Below are 22,526 nucleotides of genomic sequence, written 5' to 3' on the forward strand. Positions count from 1 at the left end.
TTATATAAAGTTTTGGAACTTTTGTGCTACGAAGAAAAAGTGTCCACAAAAAGAAAAATACCTACCTTACAAAAAAAATATAGAAAACATCACTTCTGGAAAACCAACACATTCCTCATCGATTCACTCGGAATTGAATCTAAAAATAAAAAAAATAATAATAAAACAGGCCAAAAACAGTTCATTGAAGTGTCAACGCAGTAGGTACACCGAGCTGTCAGGTATTTCGAAGGTAGGTACAGAACTTTTTCGTGGCAATACATTTCTTACGTGTTAGTTATTATAATAATATGAAAAAGCGCATCAACTGAAACAGAAATATATGTACAAGTTTACATGTGTTTTTTTTTTTTGTGTCTGTCACGTTTTGGGGCAGTAAAAATGCTTCGATTATTGACTTCAATACCTCGTTCGATCAGAAAGTGAATCTAGTTGGTACTTTGGGGGGTTAAAAGTAAAAAATAAATACTTTTCTAAATAATTGAGAAAAACAAACTAAAAATTAAGGGAAAAACGGGAAATTTTACGCACACTCATTTTTCGACAAAATCGATTTTGGTTTTTGATGTAACTTTAAAACAAATGACCATAGATACATGAAATTTTCACCTAATGTTTATATAAGTATATTCTATCCACCATGCAATTTTCAAAAAATTTCGACTTAAGTTGAACTATTCATAGGCATTTCAAATTTTCGATCATTATTAGTTTTTTTTTTTAATTAATATCGATAAAAATTTATTTGTTAGGCAGAAAAGCTTGAAAATGTAATACAAGGCTCATAATATATTTTTACAATAAAAATTGAAAAATAAAATAAATGCGTAGTCACAATTTTTTTTTTATAAGCATTCAAAGTTTGAATTTTGACAACATATGTAAAAATCACGAAAATTCGCAAATTATTTTAAACTAGAAATTCATAAAAAAATTTCTTTTTAAAACTAAGATTTGAAAATTTTTAATAATCTATAATATATCCTAGACAGATAAACCCTCTTCGCTCAGAATCGTTTTTCGTATACAATGATATAATATCATTGGATTCAAATTTAATTCCATCCATTACAGTAACCCACTTGTAACCTACTGTACAGCAGAGCGACATACACGACTTACCCGCTTTTTTATATTTTGTTATATACATAATATATACAATTTATTTACTGTTTTTACATTGTAAATTACTTATAAATTAAAAGTATATTATCATTATTGTTTTTATAATTGTTTAGTTTTAAATGGTCAAAGCTCATGGCTATGTTGCAAGGACGCCGCAAGGTGGTACAACCTTTCCAAATGATAACAATATCCACAGTTTTCTATTGACATAAAAATAATGATAAAAAATTAAATTACTTCAAATTTTAATCTGTTGACACAGTCAAAACCTCTTGAACGACCTATGTAAATTCATTGATGAATTTTCCACAATAAAAACAAAAACAAAGTATTACCTTATAAATATTTTATTCGATTTATATTAACTTGTAAAAAATAATATATAGTTACCTAAATAATAGTATTAATTATCTATACCAAATTTATCTACAAATTACAAGTGAAAACTTAAATAATATATGTTCACTAGTAAGTTGTTATGTTAATTAATAATTAATATACAATTTTACTAGACACTACTCAAAACAGAGTTTAAAATAAACTTTTATAAAATTGTTTAATTTAATAAGTGAATAAGTCTTAATAATTTATGTTAGTCAATCTATTAAGAGTTAAATAAATAAAATTAAAATATTCAATAAATGTTTTTTTTCCTTGTAGAGGATACCTGTATCGGTGTTTTAAAATTATTATAAATCACCGTTTAAATAAATCATACGCACGATTTATGCTTGACAGTTGAGGATAACGAAAATCAATAAATAAAGACAAATCATGCTTAAAGCCAATACTCAATAAATATAATTATAAAAAAATGAAAACATATTTTACTTAAAAAACTATATAAATCTATATTTTACATAAAATGAACTTTTAAAAAAGAGTTGTTTTTACAATTAAATCACGGTGGAAATGGAAACAATTATATTAACTGTATTATACAATTATATTAACTGAACCTACCCAATATTTTAGGGTCTTCTGTCAGTTAGTGTCTTGGTGTTTAATTTGAGCCACAAGGACAAGATGACCGAGACATACTACACACGTCACACATCACAATGCAAAAAATTGTAGATTGAATTTTTACATAATATGATTGTATAATATTGATTGAAAGATTGGAAGCGAAAAAAAATGTGTATTTGATTTACTAATAAAAAATAATATATGTTAATATGTTATACCTTAAATTTATATTCAATATAACCGTACTCAATACTCATTTTCCAGAATACTTAAAATAAGATTGTCTCTTATAATTGAATATTTGACAAAAATATATGGCCATATACTTGCCTAGTCAAATAGTCAACACATATTGTTCCCTGATTCCTGCAACCATTATAACAAATTTACCCATAAATGACTCTACATCAGCTGATCTAACACAATATCTTAACGCACCTATTAACACACAAACGTCAGATACATCTGAATAGATCAATATTAAATATCTATTAAACTACAACTCTATGTTTAACAGCTAGTACGCCTTATTAAAATTTATCAAAAAATTCATCGCGATTTTTTTTTTTAATTGGAAAATATTTAAATCATGTCTCAGTCCTATTAGGTATAATTTTCAATTATAAATATATATATATATATATTTATACAACACTAAAACTGCGTGGATAAAATAATTTATTAAACATTATAAGAAGTTCAAACTTAGTTCTGTATGCATAAAATATGCATTTCAATTCATGGTAAGCTAATAGTATGGCGTAATTACAAATCTTGACGTTCACAAAGTAAGTAGGTAAATACTAAATACACAATAATTATTGTCAAGCAGATACTCAAGATCCTGTCGTTGCCTTGGATATAATATTGTGTAATGAAGTATTTCCAATGACTACCCCACCAAATACGATTCTAAAATTTCATGAAATTTATTTTTTTTTTTTTTTTTAATATTTCATTAATTTAAATTTAAATCTAGAGTAGAAATGTTATTGAAATATTTTTTACATACCTAGTACATTATACAAATTACATAAAATTCCTATAAACATACTTTAAAAAATTTCTAAACACATGAATTACCTATATCGATTTCATAATTCACGTTTATTTAATATTTTATAATTATATAGATTATAACGAATATTAGGTCATAAGTTAGAAGTTCGGAATGTTAAGTTTGAATAAGTGCCACTTTTGTTGGTATATTATATATTTTGAAAATTAGAATTATTAGTTTTAAGCAACTTGATATCTAATATTATTAAAAAAATTTACTTATAAAACATGATTTAAGCAAGGCATAAAGCCATACAATTAAAACGTACAAAATAATAAGTAATTATTTAAATAGTGTTATAATTTATTAGTTCCATAAGTAAGCTTATCTGCCGCTTTAATCAAAACATTTTTCGATTGATCGTATTTCTTTAAAGTATAATTAAGAAAAATAATTTTAATTTTAAAGTAAGTATCTATATCCTAAACAAATTGTATTAATCAATGAGTAATTTTAATAAAGTTATATCTTTATAATTTTTTCAAGTGTTATTATAATAATCGTACTAGAGTAAAATCATTTTTTCAATATTAAATATATTTTAAATAACATTATGTTTATCTTGAATAACTTTTTTTTTAATATTTGAGATTAATTTTAATCTATTCCGTTATCATAGAATTCAATACATTCGAGAGCTATTAACTATTAAGTAAATATATATTATGTACTATTTTCTTTATAATAAGTTGCCAGCACTTAACTACATTAATTTGTTTCCTATTGTTTTAAAAGTCGTTGTTTCATAAATAAGAATTATTCGCTAACCAAAAATATCAATTATTTTAAAAATTAATTTTGAAAAATGAATCTTGCACAACTAAAGTGTCATTTAAAACTGGTAAGTCTTAAGTGTAATCAAATTATACAACAGACTATACAAGTTGTATAATTTCGCTGTTAACATTTGAATTTTTTTTTTACATTTAGCTATTTTGTTCAGTTTCATTATGTTTTGCTGATATTATAATTGGTAGTTCATATGTCTACTCATCTACACTGTTGGCACAACTTCGTGAACCTTCATCAAATATAAAATTAAAAATTGAACAAGAATCTTGGATTAGTATGTAACAACCTAAATTTTTATGCATTGATAGGTAACTATAAGTTTATAATAGCGATATAAAAGAATTTAAAAAGTATATCAGTGAATATTCAATATTTTTTTTAAATACCTACTTATTGATAAAAGTGTGAGTTAACTCCACAAATTTGTTATTTTTCAAAAGGTTTTTATTTTAGTTATTAGCTCTACCCATAACACTAAAAATGCGTTCAATTAGGTATAGGTATATTTATAGGTAACTATATTTCATTAATTTCATTAATTTCTTTGAAAATAAAAATCTTTTTTTTTTATCTCAAATGGATGTAATTTGAATTTTAAAAAATTTATCAGTCCTGAAATATAATCTCCTTGGTCCTTGTACAAAATCATATAAATGTAGTTTGGTGTGTCACGGTGTTTCGCTTCAATCACAAACGTTATGATTGTGAGCATGAGTGTCACTATGGTTTCCAAATAACTAACCACCCAATTTCTTAGTGTTAAATCTTTGCACTCATACACATATACCCAACCTATCGAAACATCCAGTAACCATGTATTTGATACCATAAAATTAAAATAATTTTGAAATAGCGTGAAATACTGTGTTTATATAAATACGATAATACTTATAATTTTAACATAGTAATTAATCTTGTATTATAATTCTAACTTTAATATTGGTCATCATTAGTTAAGTGCAGAAAGTTCAACACAAATGAAAGTGCGTATCGTATTTAAAGACTTATAATAACTCTGCCGTTCTAAGTCACTAACTTGGTATCTTTAAAGAAAAAATGTTTAAATCTAATTTTCTATTGAAACCATTCTCAATCCTAATCTTAGTCGTTCAGATAACATTTAAACATTGGAAAAAAGGGCGGTGGTAAACTCGCCCGATTGTATGGTAAAGTCTCCCGATTTTTAAAACTAGTAAACTTTCCCGATGGTAAACTCTCCCGGGTAAATATTATGTTTACCCGAAAGAAATGTGTAAACTCTCCCGGGTCAATACTATGTTTAGGTACCTGAAAGAAATGTGCGAACTCTCCCGAGTTATTTTAAATGTTATTGCTACTCTATCAATTGGCAGAGATTGTAATTATAATTTTTATTATGAATTGTATTACTGTATTAAATCTGTATTTATCTTGTGTTAACCTGTATTTTTCATTTAAATATTTAATTACCGTTAGGGTATTTTTAATTTAAATATTTAAAACGATATCGACTATAATGGCTCAACCAATTCTAACTGTGTAAAACGAATAATACTCCATGCTCCCCAGCTAGCTTAGTAGTACTAAAGTAGACCCGGGAGAGTTTACATGTTTTCTTCAGGTAGTACTGAACTAGACCCGGGAGAGTTTACATGTTCCCGTCAGGTAGTATTGGACTAAACTCGGGAGAGTTTACCATCGGGAGAGTTTACATGCCATTAAAATCGGGAGAGTTTACAATCGCCCGGAAAAAAAGGATAAATTCAATAATTTTCTACCAACAGAAGAAAAAAAAAATCAATTCAGATAGAAAAATAGGTAGGTACAGTAATAGTAGGTAGATAACACAATATTATATAGGTGGTTTTTTTACCCTTCCTTACTATGCGTCATAGACTAAACAGTATATTCTATAGTTCCAATATATTATTAATGTGTACATAAATCGTTACATACATAACTGGCGAGAAATTAAAATTAAAATGATTAATTTTTCTATGGATATAACATACCTAATCATAAATAAATGTAAATTTATAAATAAAATTATAAACAGAAATCATTTAATATTATTTATTATTTGATGAACAATTCTTAACAACCTAGGTTGCAACAGTTATCATGCTGGACGAGCTACAGTCAATATATAATGAAAACTTCTTGGAAATTCAAGTCACGTATAATTTTCTTTTGTAAAGTAAAATGTTATATACATTTATGGGGGGAAGAGTCATAGATCCACTGATCTCACTATTTGTGAGAAGCTGACCAATTTCTACTGTTCTCCATGCAAACTTAGTAATTTTACTGGTTATCGAACAACTATTACCTATATGTTGACAATGAAAGAGTCGTGCGTATCGCGTACTGACGATATAATTAATAATTATAAATCTATAATCTATAAATATATATAAGACTATCAATAATTCTTATACGATTAAAGTTTATCAGAAAATAAGACAGTATAATAATGCATACCAAATACAACATTCTCTAAGAATAAGATAGTTGTGACACGACATTAATATTTATTTTTTTTTTTGACCATTATCATTGATCGCCACGGCTACTAAAAAATGAGCTGATGGTCGCGTGTTAAGCATATCTTCCAACACTAAATTGGCTGTATGTATTGGTAAAGCCGATGGCTAGACCCAGATCTGCCACGATACTCATCAGAGAGTGAATAAGATTGTCCTGCTAATGCGTGAATCGTCACCACCTCTCGATGAATTACTTGCTTGTTTTGGCGGAAAGCAATGTTTTCTAGTCACGAATTTACAGTTGAATTTTGGAAAGTTCCACAACACTGCAATGTTAAACTATTACTTGGTGTTTAATTCAAATGTATGATCTATTATCAGAAAATATTTTACATTTTTTAAAATAGATTTACATATGTTTTCCATTAAATGTGTCAAAGAATACCGGAATAAATTATACGGTAACTCATTTAAAGCAGATGTATCTTTTTTTCTCTTTTGATTATTATAATTAAAAATTAATCAAGTCCAATTTGATACACAAAAATTTCAAAAAACTTAAAGTTAAGTAAAAACAGATATCAAAAAAGCGGGTAAGTGGGTATCGCTCTGCTGTACATTAGGGGGTGGGGTGGACCTCTGACTAGGGTAGGTTAAATTTGAATGCAATGATAGGTATCATTGTATACGAAAAACGATTCTGAACGGAGATGGTTTATCTGTCTAGGGTATATTATAGGTTATTAAAAATGTTCAAATCATAGATTTAAAAAGAAAATTTTTTATGAATTTCTAGCTTAAAATAATTTGCGTATTTTCGTGATTTTTACGTATGTTCTCAAAATTTAAATTTAAATGCTTGTAAAAAAAAAATGTGACTATGCATTTCTTTTATATTTCAACTGCTATTGTAAAAATATTTTAGGAGCTTTGTATTAAATTTTCAAATCTTAGATATAAAAGGAACATTTTTTATGAATTTCTAGGATAAAATAATTTACGAATTTTCGAGGTTTTTACGTATGTTGTCAAAATTAAAATTTGAATGCTTTAAAAAAAAAAATATGCATATATATTTATTTTATTTTTCAACTGCTATTGTAAAAATATGTTAAGAGCCTTGTATTAAATTTTCAAGTCTTAAATCTAAAAAGAAAAACATTTATGAATTTCTATCTAAGATAATTTGAACATTGCCGTAATTTTTACGTATTTAGTCAAAATTTGAATTTTAAATGCTTATAAAAAAAAGTCGTGCATAATATGTATTTTTATAATTTTTTAATCACTATAAGAACAACTTATGAGGAATTTATTAAATTTTCAAGTATTTTGATAGTGCCAAAAAAATGTTATCGAATTTTTTTATCGTCCAACATTTTTTTTACCGACACTTCAAAAAAAATTCTCAAAAAAATTGAAAATTTCAGTGGTGTATAAATAACTCAAAAAAAGTCAAACATTTTTGAAAATTAAACTGTATATAGATAACACTAACATAAACATTTTGTGAAAATTTCAAGTATTTACAGTGATTAGTTTTTGAATTACAACCATAAAAAAAAACGATTTAGTCGAAAACTGACTTTGCGTAAAAATTCCCGTTTTTTTTTGTTTTTCTCGATTTTTTTGAAAACTGTTGGAAAATGTTTACTTTTTACCTCTATAATGCACCAAGGATCTTCACTTTTACATCGGAAACCACCCCCAAATCATTGTAAAATCAATACATTCATCATTTCGTTCAGAATCTAAAAACATTAAAATAACACCACTTTGAAATCATTAATCGAAGGACTAAATTAAGATCAATAACATTTTATTTAATTCCTAAAAAGTTGGTATACTCATCATGGATACCTCTTAGTGACTTAGCACGGCAAATTACTAATAATCAAGTACACTGATGGAAATATACTTGGAAACTACTGAATTTTAACTGATCAGGTATAGTGAGCGTTACCCACATTTTATATAATAAAACCAAAAATCATTATAAATATATTATTTATCAATCAATTTTAATTATACCTATTACCTATACCCATAGAGTATATAGAGGTGCCCTTATTGAAATAATATGACAAGGAAATGGAAACAAAACAGTGTAGGCAAACTATAGAAAATATTTTATTGTATGTAAATTATAATACTTACAATATTTATTGTATTTTAATTATATTACTTATTACTCATAAATCATAATATCAATTATACTATTGCCCTTTAATCTTTATTTATAATTATCAATATAATATAATATTACTTTAAAATTTAATATTTGAACTATAAGTTAATTAAAATAATAATATACTAAATCATTTGTATACTATATTGTATCTAATATCTATAGGTACCTGTAATAAATTATCAGCTAGTAAGTAATAATATTATTAAATAATTATTTGTTTGGAAGTTATACATTTTAACATGGAATAGATTATGAATATTTAGAAGTTAGATCTGAAGTCCATCAGTTGATTTGCACAAATTAAATAGCATAAAAAAAATAATAATACCTAGTTTTTACAAAATCACTAACATAAGGTAGAACTAGTTAGATAGGTAAGAATTAAAAAAATTCAAAATTAAATAAAAAACTTACTACAAATAATAATAATAATAAAATATAGGTAGGTAGTACTAAATAATTATAGTAGTAATAGTCGATACATATTTTGTGAAAAAGAGAAAATATGATTATTGCTCTTTGAACAAACCCTTGTTCTTTTTATCCAAAATTCAACCATAATGATGAAATTCTGGTTTTTCTCACCACTCTTACATTTAAAACAGTGATAAAATAGTATATAATTGTATTTTACATTAATAATACAACTTACATAGGTCAATCTAAATAAAATAAAATATTCCTACATACCTATGAAAAGTTATATTCTTTTTAATGGAACTTTCATTGTAGGATCTACCGCAGAAAACAAAGATCACCATTTTTAATATAATATAATATATATATTTTATTATACTAAATAAATAATATGTATATAATATTATAACAGTATAATATAAATAATAGTAAATACTATTATAGTAAGGTTAGGTATATAGTAATATCTGGTGAGGAAATTATCAGAACTATCAATACTTAAATTATTGTAATACATCAACATCTTAGGTTTGTTCTTAAAATAGTTTCTGGATAGAAAGTATTAGAAAATATTCAAAATGTTAAATTGATGGGATTTACAAAAATTTGAAAATTAGCGCTACCTATCAATTACATTGTTAGTTATTAGAAATAAAATCCGACATGTTTTGCTTCACATTATTTATAATATTCATTATGATATGGCGCCTTTATATACTTTATACCTAAAAATATTTTTTAGCTAGTATTCAAATGCTTCTTGCACCTGTTGGTTTAATCTTAACTGGAATATTAGCAGATAAGATCGGAAGAAAAAAAGCAATTCAAATATCTTTCATACCGATGATTCTAAGTTGGCTAACACTTATGTTTGCTAACTCCTTCACAACAATTATGATTGGAAAAATATTACTAGGATATCCTTTTGGTAAGTCTCAGTTTCATTTTTAGATACAATATATATATGATTACGCAGGGATTGGAAAAATATTGTTAAGTAACCATTGCCAGCAACTAGCAGAGTAATATAACAAGTTCTGAATATTGTTGTACATTGATATTTAATTTAGCATTCTGCTTTTCGTTCAATGGTTCATTATCGTACAAATTTACAAAGAAGTTCAGCTTAAAAATGTATTTTATGTGCGGTGCTCTGACAATATGATCATTACCAAACTTTACCTGCAATATTTTATAGTTACAGCGTAATTAAATAACAATATTTACATGGCGTTTTGACAGGGGTAGGCAGTTGTATGTGTCTGTACATCGCTGAAGTGTTTCCGGTTCATCTGCGGGCATTGCACACCGCTGGGCCCACGCTGTTTGTAGGCATAGGCATGTTGCTGGAATGCGTCCTGTCCATGTATTTCCGGTTGCAAACAATAACAGGCGTGCTAAGTGCAATGAGTGTCGGTGCCTTCATCATGTTGTTCTGGGTGCCAGAATCGTCCAAGTGGCTCCGATCCAAAGGAAAATATGAAGAAGCTGACAAGGCGGACGCGTGGTTCGACCTCAGCTGCATCAACACAGCCTGCGACCAGTTTGGTGGTGAAAATCCTTCCGGAGAGGGCAAACGCCCTCCAAGAGAGAGTGGAAATCTCTCAGATCAAGCATCTTGTTGGTCATTGTACGCACAGCCAACCGTCTGGAAACCCGCGCTCATCACGATGACGTTCTTTATCTGTCAACACTGCAGCGGTGTGTACGTGATGATGTTCTACAAGGCCGACATGATCCGAGATTTCCAATTGCCGTGGAACGACGTCACCGTGGCCGTATTCCTGGCGGCCGCACGCGTGCTAGGCGGCATCAGCTTCGGCATTCTGCACCATGTCAAGCGCCGTACGATGCTTGCAGTCTCCAGCGCTTTGATGGCCGCTTCGCTGGCGTTCATCATTGCGTACATCTCCGCGTTTCAAAACGTTGAACACCCACCGTACGTCAGCACGCTTGTCTTTGCGTTAGTCGCATTCATGTTCTTCGGTCTAACCGGCGTCGTCCCGCTGCCTTGGGTACTCTGTGGTGAGGTGTTCCCAATAGCAATTGCAGGTAAGCATATAATTATTGTAGAATGTATTATATTAATTATTATAATACCCACGCGTTGTGAATTTTGGAGTCACGAAAAATCATGACTCTCCTTCTGGTATAATATATCTGCAATTTTCAAGTGCTAATCCACGAATGTAAGGTGTCTGGATTTTCTACCTCTGGCAATAAATCTTTAAGAACTGAAAGAAAAAATTTTAAAGGGAAGTCGGTTTACGTACACTTTTCATTACACTTGTTATTGATATCACTTGATAGGCATTATTATCAAAAGGAGGGGCGGGTATTTATCTGAATTATCTGTATTCAAAAGGAGGTATAATGAAAATAATTTCACAAATAAATAGACACTATTTTCAATAAAAAAAAAAAGTAATCATCAAATTAATAAAACTATAAATTTCCACAGCAAATTACAATAATTCATAATTAATAATTATCAATTACTTGCAATCATAGTCACTTTCTAATAATTTATTTTGATTTTATATACCTAATACAATGGGTACAAGGTACATGGTACATGTATATTATATTATTATGATATAAAATAATAAAAGCATAAGTAGTTAAAATTGTTGTCAAATGTTTACATTGAAAACATGATAAATACTGTAAAATTAAATATATCAATATTCAACATAATATGTAGGTATTGTATATTATGGTAAAATTGTATTGTATCAATATATATTTAATAATATCGAAAAATGAAAATAGAAATAATTTAGCCCTCCTTCTCAATCACCATCTGTGTTATTAATTATTTAGTAGGTATAGTGAGTAATGACTAATTATTTTTTTTTTTTTTTTTGTGTATTTGCAGGTACAATGAATGGATATGTTCAGACTTTTGGATACATCTTATGGTTTTTGGTCGTAAAAATGTATCCATTATTAGTGCTACAATTTGGAATAATATGTATCTGGTCAATATTCACTATATTCTGTGGTTTGAACGTTTTATTTGCCATATTTATAATGCCGGAAACAAAAGGAAAATCTCTGGACGAAATCTTATCAAATTTTGAATCAGAAAACAAAAGAACAAAGCTTAACCACGTACCGTAATGATATTTTATAGGTTAAATAACAGAAACTATGTTAAGTCTTATTATATTTTTTTGTTACAGTTTTATTTGTATCTATATTTGAATGTAAAACAATATGTATATAAAACTATACAATTTATATAAATATTGATAGATTTTTAAATCTACTCATTAAATCTTCTTAGTGCCTATCCATATCGTACTATCTATACAAGTAGTTAGGTAGGTTGGTAGGTACATAACTGCAGTAGTTCATAAATGCACGTGTGATGTCTACCTGTATAACATTTAAGTGTAAACAAAGAATGTCCACATATTGTACAACATAAGACGATGATACACATAAAGTTTACCGATTATTTTTAAATAAATTTATATATTTTTATTATATTTATTTATTTGCATGTATTTGTATACATTGAAAATATCACAACATAAACATAATATTTAGATATTTAAAAAGTAAAAATCACACTCATTGAATATTTATTATAATATGATTTTTTTTTATTCATACATAAATCGAAAAAAACTAAAAAGTCGATAATTTCAAATGATTTTTTTGGGTACAAATGTTCATTCGAACATTCCAAAATATGTCATTAATTAAATTATACTAGCTGATCCCAGTGCACATCGTTGACCGTTAAAAAAAGTCTATACAGTATTAACTTATAACTAAGAAACTAAATTTTCACCATAAAAAAGGAGAATTTTAACTGTGTCACAGCGTTCTTATCTTTTCGATAATATCTAGGTATATATTAAATGTTATTGAAGTTTGAAAAACTTAAAAATATCAGATTTTTAAATGTATTATACAATATTTCTTTTTAAAGATATCAAACAAATAAAAACGCCACGGCACAGAAAATATTATCTTCTATATTGTGTTAACTTTTGGTGTTTCTAATAAGAGTATAGACTAAGTAGTTTTATCCCGTACTAAACAATTTTTTAATGCTATACGCACTTGTAAGACGGAGACAACACATGCGGGTATCACGTTCTCTTAATTCGTTACATTATCCATATAAATATAATATAAATAACTAATAGAATTAAATTTAAATTTTAAAATATATATAATTTTAAAAAGTAAAATATTAGAACAAAAAAACATATTATTGATACATATTCATCAATTGAAGTTTGACCACTGTTATAAAATAAAATGTCTAAGATATAATTGAAAAAGAACTAGTAGACTTAGTAACTTTGATAAGTCAAAAGCTTTATATATTTTACAAACGGGCCAACGGGGCTCAGCTTAAGTTATACTTTTTAACATGGATATTATAACATATAGATATCAAGATATCAATTTGGGCGCAGGTTACATTACATTATTTAAACGGCGATGTTCGAATTCTATCCCGGCTAGTAACTATATTAACTAAGGTAACTAAATACAAGTGCCACATCGTCAAGTATAGGTGTTACATTTATATATATATATATATATATATATATATATATATATATATATATATATATATATTATGACTATAGTCATAAACTCATAAGTCGTAGACCGTAACTGGATAGGTAAACTACAAGTGTACAAGTACGGCGTGCGCGTTACATGTTTGATCATCAACAGTCAACAAATAATAATTTATACTTTCATTTCACTTCAGTAAAAAAAAAAAATAAGATAGTTAGATATAAGGCTGCCGGATTCTACATTTTTAAACATCACACCTAAGTTAGAATAGTTACTAACATAGTTATAGGACGGAATTCGGACATAGTTGTTCCACCCTCGGGACAAAATTCGTAGATAAAACGTATAGATAAAAATTCGGGCGCAGTTTCAAAAAAAGGTCATTTGAGCGCAGTTTACGTATGACTAATCGGAACGTGCCACAGATTCAGACAGTTAAAACCAACTAGCTTGATATTGGCTAAATACTTCCATACATTATAGTTATATCTACAATATTCTACATAGCATAGATTAGTTGGTGAAACTCGTTTTGACCTACAGTACCTCCGCAACTAATTACTCAAACACATACAGACACATATGGATAGAGACTTTTCGGCCCATCGAGATTTTAAATTGCTACCGGCTCTCAACAAAGTATCGGCCCATTCGAAAAACATTTTTTTATGATCACTCTTTTTACTTTTAGTATATGTGCTTTAAATAATAATTGTTTCTCTAAAGCACATTTACAAATTACCTATTCAATAGGTACATTACATTAAGTTACTTAGTATACTTCAGTTATATTATTTAAAAAAACGCAAAATATAAGATAGATATTTAAATTATATATTATTGTATTATGTTAAACTGTTGTATAGGGCCCAGCCCGTTAACAAACAAATAAACAAATAAACAAATAATATAGTTAATATAAATTTTTACGCGGCCCACCAAAATTTTCTCGGTAGCTCGCCGGTTCAATCCGGGCCTGCTCAAACATAACTAAAAGTAAAAAAACGTAACAATATATTTATTTTTTTTTTTTTAATTAGTGAATACCCTCGGCAACATGGGCCATTGGGTTGTAACAATATATTATATTCCATTATTTTCGTTTTGTTTTATATTATTCTGCTAGTACAACACAACAACTTAAAAAGTTAATTTTTAAGCTATAGAAGCAATATAAATAATCCGTTAGTAAGTACTTTAAGTACAGGGGTTAAAGCGGGGGGACGCAGGAGGACTCAGTCTCTTTACCTCTGACGGCGGTGAAAAAGCGCCCCCTTTAACAAATTAGGATTTTATACATACAATTATATATGGAACGCTTAAAACTATATGGAGACATTACTACATTAGTCCTCTCTGAAATTTTTTCCCACTTTAACCTCTGTTTAAGTACCTACCCTAATAATATTTAGGTATACTCGGTATAGATGAATGATGAATACCAACTACTAAAAATTAAAACAAACCATATTATAAATCAATACTATTAATACTATTTTCCTAAGGAATAATACTGATTAACCAAATTGAATTAAGTTTTAATACTAAATAGCGTAAATATGGCAAAGTAACAACATTATAATATCTTTGCTCAACTTATAATTTAAATTATAGCAAAGTATGAAAAGGTCGACTTGAATCTGTATGGTGGGAACCTATAAAGCCTATAAAACGTGACCCAACAAATTAGAATTATTTGGTTGAATAAATATTTTAATACCAATATACGATTATGTTAATAGGTAGGACAGGTAGGTACGTTTAAATCCTTAATTACATTTTAGATTAAATAGTTAATTACGAAGGGAATATCGCAGAATGTACGCCAATTATTATTTTATGATTACAAGTAATATTAACATTAAATTTTACAATAAGGTCAATAATTATTGTAAGTAAATACATAATACTTATAATATCACAAGAATACAGTTTATCACTATGAAACTTTAGTTTGTAAATTGTTGTAATTTTTTTTAAATTTAAGCACTTAAAAATTTGATTTATTACTAAATATTAAATACTAGATACATATGACTCGTTTGGTGTAAATTGGTGGCTCCACAGTTCAAGAAAAATTAGTTATTGTACTATCAATAAATATGTTTATCTATTTAAGCGCAGTTGTAAAAGAAAATTAATGATGAATTTGCTGCAAAATTCGAAACAAACAAAGTACTCCCGTGTTCATAGTAAGTCCAATCAACACGAATACAAAATATGAGACCAATATTGAACCATTTGGAATTGATGATAGATCACTTCAAATGCAATTTCTGCATTTAAAAGCAGACTTTTGAACTGGTTCACATACTCAGGAGCAATTTGTAAGAATTTTAAGTTTGGAAGTTATTCAATAATTATTGTAGTTATATTTTTGAAATAATTATTTTATAGTTATTGAACATTATTATTTATTATTAAAATACTTTTACACAGGGGCGTCATTTGGGGGAGGCAGGGTATGCGGTTGCACCCCTTACTTTTAGAATGATACAATTGGCCTGCGCTTAAGCCTAAAATAATGCATGAGCCACGAATACACAATTATTTATATGATTAAAATCAAATTGTAATAACCGGTCTATAATGTATGGAAATAATTGAATGCAGGATACCTAATATACATATACGTATGTATATCTATTTTTATATGGCCTGGTGAAATTTCAAAATGCCCTGCTTGAAACTATTCGCACACTCGAAAAAAAACCTAAAATGACGCCCCTGCTTTAACATGTTTTGTTCAAAGAACATTTGTATGTTTTAATAATAATATGAATAAAATATATTATTTCATGCTTTAAATCGTTTATTTTAAATCGAAAATCAAAAATGTTAATGCGAATAATAATAGTATAATATCCAGACGAAAATCCTTAGTGACTCTTTAAAAACTAGGACATTTTGTAATGTATAACTTTTTGCACTTCCGTCTCAAATCTATACCAACCCGTATCCTATGATGATGGATCACATTATTATTTATTTATCTACATTAAAAATAATTTTTCAAATACTAAGATTTATCCAAACCAACCAAATCGTCCTGTAATTATTAAGTAGCAAATACCTTTATAATATCATTTAATTTTCGAATTTTTACTAATAAAAATAAATAAAATAACTATTATGCAAAAGTAATACATATACTAATGTATGTATGTGTACTATGTACCTATAATATAATAGATATTACCTAAACAAAATATATTAGGTATGTTAGTCTTATTTAAATAGCAAATGAGAAAATATTGTAGGCCATACTGTATATGGTATATGATTATTTAATTAGAAACACTATCTAATATTAAATTATATAATTAGGTAGTTAGGTAATACATAAACGGATAGGTACTTTTTACCGAGATATTATAAAATAAAAGGACCACGTGTGTAACAAACATTTTTGTTTATCTAAAACAAATTCACCACTTCACTGATCAAACAAATCAAACCCATAATTACAACTGGGATTTTGATGCACTTTACATTGTGATTCAAAGCTCATTTTATAATATATAATTTTCATGTATTATTGAACATTTTGCATTTTTTGACAATTTTCAATTTAAATTACCGGTTTGTTTTTTTTTTTTTATTTAAGATAAAGGCTTCAACATCTTAGGGTTATTAACCTACAATATTGTAACGAATGAGAACATGCAACATGCAGGAATAAAATATTTACAGTTTATATATATATTAATGTAGAAAAATATATAAATTGCTTCAGTACAATGGTGGACTGGACAACTGGGATATCGGGGAATTTCCGGGTGGACCCCTGCTAGTATAAAATATATATTTATTAATATTATAATGATGAAATTATAAATTAAAATATTATATAATAAGCAATAAGTATGTAATATAAAATATTATTAAACATCAAAACCTAGATTTCTAGTTAGGTATTTAAAAATACGAGACCGGCTTGTGTTTGGCCAGACCTTATTGTTACAATAAGTTTAAAAAGTGGATGTCATTCTGCTGAACAGTAGGTTACTATAATTGATGGTATTAAATTTGAATTCAATGATATAATATTATTGTATACCAGTGGCGTACTCACGGAGCGGGGGGGGGGTCATGGGGTTGACCCCCCCATTGGCCGTATTTTTATATTTCATATGGGTATAATACAATATTTTTTTTACCAATAATATCACGGTTATTGATTAAGTGATTAAATTAATATAATAAATAAAAATAAAAATAATAATTGATTATTGATTTTACTGATTATAATATAGTGATTAATACCTCATTAGTTACCAGTAACTACCACGATTAGCAACACACATTTTAAATTAATAATTTGGTTTTATTGTGTATTGTGATTTGTGATAATGTGAATAGGTATGTGATGATAACGTTAACGTACAGATTTCGTATTCATGTATAATTAATTAAAATCTGTGTACTATACCAGTATCTACAGCAACGCCAGAGAGGGCTTTTTCTTGTCTTAAAAAGACTTAAAAGCTATTTACGTAGTACAATGACAGAGGTATTAACTTTTATTTACAAACATAATGTTTGGTTAAATTTATAAGTATAGTGTATCTGTTAAAATATTTTAGACTCGTCTTAATGGACTCACAAAAAAGCCAAGGAAATTAGACTTTATATTATATTGTTAAATGTGTTAAAGTATATACAATTTTATTTAAATAGTGCAAAATTTGTAATTATTATACTACGGGGGGTGTGGGGGGCAGAGCCCCCCACCAGTGGCGGCGCGAATAGCTATTTTATGAGGCGGCCGCCTCATACAAAAGTGAGGGTGGGTATCCCAATGACTCCAGGACCTATAGGGCAGCCCTATTAGGGCTAGTTTATAATTTACACTCACATAGTCACATAATTACATACCACAAACATACTAGGGTAAATATTAGGTAATCTTCGTTACATAGTGGGCCCCCACTTTCGTATTATAGTAAATTTTCAGAGTCCCCTCCCCCCATTGAAAATTCCTGAGAACGCCACTGTTATATACGAAAAACGATTCTGAGACGGTATGTCTAGATAATATTACTATAATAGGTAGGCATATTTTATAATATTATTGTGATTAAATTAATTAATTTTAGTATTAGGCATTAGTATCTTCTAAAATAGGTTAAATTAATTTTTCCTTAAAAAAATACATTTGAAAATGTCATTGTATGTATAAAATACAACAATATGTTAATATACTCTTAAAAGTTTCTTATATACACGAATATTTTTAAATTACAACAAAATAACCAAAATCGATATTATTGGATTTAATAAGTAATTTCGTCCAAATTTGAATTTAAAATGTCTGTAAGAAATAACTGTGTTCATATATTATTTAGATTTTTTGGTTATAATATGAACTATTTATGAGAATATTTGATTTAAACTTTCAATCCTTAGTCATAAAAACTGAACATTTCATAATTTTTTAATTACAATGATTGATAATTTTCAACTACCTTTTCACGCATATTTGGCCAACAAATACAATTTTATTGACATTTATAGGAAAAAAAAAACAAAAAAACATGAAATCTTAAATTGTCCGTAAACAGTTCAAAACAAGTCAAAATATTTTGAAAGTGTTATGGTGTATAAAAAATGCTAATATATTATCAGTCAAAATTGCATGTATTTACGGTCTTTTTTTTTAGAGTTACATAAAAAAATAAAAATAATTATTCTTTTGTTTTTCACGGCACTTTTGAAAACTACTAGGAGTACTACCAACGAGATTCACTTTCCTATCAGAAAAGTTACTGTTGAAAAAAACTAAGAACTTTTACTGTCCTAAAAAGTGATGACATACACAAAAAAATAAAAAAATACACATCATTGTAAAAACAATACATTCATCGCTCCGCTGAGAATCTTAAATAGTTATTAGGTAGGTACATTGGCCGTTATAGCATCTACATGACGTATAAAAAATATATTATATATTTAAAAGGCCGTTAGTTTATTGAGGACCTCTACAATTGTGATTTTTCCGGGCTGTGTTTTTATCCTAGTCCGCCACTGCTTCAGTATTATCTTCGCTAAGAACAAGACGGGGGATAATGAGTTATTGAAGATTTTCCATACTTCGGTATATTTTTGGATATTTCGTTACATAGTGGTCGATCGATAGATTCAAGTTGCATGTGTTGCGTATTGGAGGCGTTTCTGGGTGATGAGAAAGGAGTGGGTAAGGTGTTTATGGCCTATTCTGGCCTCGTCTCTACGTTTTAAGCCATAGGCGTATTCTGGGGGGGGGCAAGAGGGGGCAACTGTCCCTCCAGATATTTTATTGAGGAGGCAATAGTATCGTTTTGCCCCCCTTTAAAAGTTATAATTTATAATTCAATTTCTATTTTATCATAGAAAAATTAAACAGCATAATGGACTGTATTAATAATATCTATTAATAATAATAGATTTATCGTTTTGACTTTTTGAGCGCCTTAATTTAGTATTTATTAATATAGTAACATTATAAATCGAGCGCCTTCATATCCTAATACGAGGAATTGCAGAGAGATGACAGTGATGACGAGTTATTACCACAATAGCACAATGCGAACTAAGATTATTATCGTGTTTATTTTTACCATTTATAAATGTAAAGGCCAATTTTATTGTACCAGTTATTAACTGACTACAATCAAATTTGCATAATTAAGTACCTATAATTTTTAATAATTTTGTCGAGTTTTATATTTTTTTATCAGTTTTATAATGTAAAATTTAAAAAAAAAATGAGTTGTGAGTTTTTTTTTATTTATTTATTTTTACTGACGCAATTTTAGTTTTACTACTGCTTGCCCCCCCCCCCCGGATTGACTCCAAGTTACACCACTGTTAAGATACAGGAAAAATTCCATTTTTTGTAAAAGGCTTGATTTTCCTTAATTAACCCTATCGTTTAAGGTAAAAAAATATACACTACACGCATTCCAACGTACTGACTTGAGTTTCACTACGATTATTACAATTTTGAATTATTCTTCAGAATAGTTAATTTAGGATCCAACGAAACAAATATATTTTTAACTAATTATTCTAAAAAAAAAAAAATCTCACTTGAAATTAATAAAAAGATCTACCAATCCATTCAAGGATTTATAGACTTAACAATAAATTCAAATTGGTATTTTCAAAATGTTTAACAGAGTTAAACTCAGGTTAGCATAGTTTGCTTCAAAAACAATAATGTCTAATTCCATAAGGTAATTTTTTATTTTTAAAACAGTTTATAGCTTTTAAGAATTTTAGGTACACTAAAATCCAATTTTAGATTCTGAGTAAAGCGAAGATAATGTATTGATTTTACCATGATGTGTGTGTGATTTTTTTAAACTATTTATAGGCATAATATGCAATTTTCTATCATTATTAGTTTTTTTTTTAAATTAATATCGATAAAAATGTATTTGTTGGGTAGAAAAGCTTGAAAATTTAATATGAGATTCCTAACATATTGTTACAATAGCAGTTGAAAAATAGAAATAATTTTTATAAGCATTCAAAATTTGAATTTTGACAAAATACGTAAAAATCACAAAAATTCCCAAATTATTTTAAGCTATAATTTCATAAAAAAATATCCACCAGAAATTCAAATTAAATTTTTATGAGCATTTGAAATTTAATTTTTTACAACATTGGATTTTCACTAGATTTCTCATTTAGGGATTTTCTTATTTTGGTCACTCTAAAAAAAATGACCGCAGATACTTGAAATTTTCACAGAATATAGGCATTTTCTATATTTGATAAAATTTTCAAAATATTTTGATTTGTTTTGCGCTATTTACTGGCATTTTAATTTTTCAGTTTATTTTCTATAGATATCGATTAAAATTTATTTGTTGGATAGAAAGGCTTGAAAATTTAATACAAGGCTCCTAACATATTTTTACAATAGCAGTTGAAAAATAAAAGAAATCAAAGTTACAATTTTTTTTATAAGCATTCAAAGTTTGAATTTTGAATTTTGACAACATAATATTATGTAAAAATCACGACACTTCGTAAATTATTTTATGCTAGAAATTCATAAAAAATGTTCCTTTTATTAAATCTAAGATTTGAAAATTTAATAGAAGGCTCCTAAAATATTTTTACAATAGCAGTTGAAAATAAAAGAAATACTGTCACAATTTTTTTTACAAGCATTCAAATTTTAATTTTGACAGTATACATAAAAATCACGAAAATTCGCAAATTATTTTAAACTAGAAAATTCAAAAAAAATTTTCTTTTTAAATCTAAGATTTGAAAATTTTTAATAATCTATAATATACCTAAACAGATAAACCGTTTCCGCTCAGTATCGTTTTTCGTATACAATGATATAATATCATTGGATTCAAATTTAATTCCATCCGTTACAGTAACCCACTTGTAACCTACTGTACAGCAGAGTGACATCCACGACTTACCCGCTTTTTAAATTGTATTAGAGGTCAATTCACTATAAATTTAAAAACAACAGCTAGAACTACACGTGTTTTGGTGAGCGTAAAAATTGCTATGTTACGTACTTTTAATAAGACGGAAACAGCATAATATGTCTCCGTCTTATTATATGCTCATAACTCACTTAGAAATTGAATTATCGTAAAAAACCAACGTACAAACACAGATATAATGTACTTACCATACACTCTTTCATAATAGGTCGATTCACTGTAATTTTTAAACTAAAGGAGCTACAGCCTACAAGTGTTCTGCTGAGTGTAAATTTGTTATATTTATATTACGCACTAGTAAGACGGAGACAACAAATACCACGATTACGTATTCTTTAATCAATGGTATAACGTCTTCTTAATGTAAATATATTTATTATATCATAGTTAAATATAGTGATCGACTACAGCATTAACAACAGCCTCCGTGGCGCAATGGCTAGCGCGTTCGGCTGTTAACCGAGAGGTTGGTGGTTCGAGCCCACCCGGGGGCG

The 22,526-nt window shown here is 27.7% G+C and overlaps 1 protein-coding gene and 1 non-coding gene across 4 annotated transcripts; both read left to right on the forward strand.

Annotated features, from left to right (window-relative positions):
* Window positions 1–3,858: 3,858 nt before the first annotated feature.
* Window positions 3,859–12,517, forward strand: LOC107168943 (facilitated trehalose transporter Tret1-like). Of its 3 annotated transcripts, none has more exons than XM_015518502.1 (5): window positions 3,859–3,995; window positions 4,085–4,220; window positions 9,762–9,947; window positions 10,262–11,071; window positions 11,898–12,517. In XM_015518502.1, exons 1-5 carry the CDS (start codon window positions 3,960–3,962, stop codon window positions 12,140–12,142), a joined length of 1,413 nt encoding a protein of 470 aa, XP_015373988.1. In that variant the 5' UTR covers window positions 3,859–3,959; the 3' UTR covers window positions 12,143–12,517. The 3 variants fall into 3 exon arrangements, with proteins under 3 accessions (XP_015373988.1, XP_015373989.1, XP_089073164.1); XM_015518503.2 differs by having other exon boundaries at window positions 3,880–3,995; window positions 4,098–4,254; XM_089217038.1 differs by having other exon boundaries at window positions 3,880–3,995; window positions 4,098–4,220.
* A 9,936-nt stretch (window positions 12,518–22,453) lies between these two features.
* Window positions 22,454–22,526, forward strand: TRNAN-GUU (transfer RNA asparagine (anticodon GUU)). Its single transcript has one exon. It is a non-coding gene; the product is annotated as a tRNA-Asn (tRNA).

Source organism: Diuraphis noxia, unplaced genomic scaffold (assembly GCF_037042655.1).
Source record: "Diuraphis noxia isolate RWA-SAM2 unplaced genomic scaffold, SU_Dnox_SAM2 contig0001, whole genome shotgun sequence".
Classification (NCBI taxonomy): Eukaryota; Metazoa; Arthropoda; class Insecta; order Hemiptera; family Aphididae; genus Diuraphis; species Diuraphis noxia.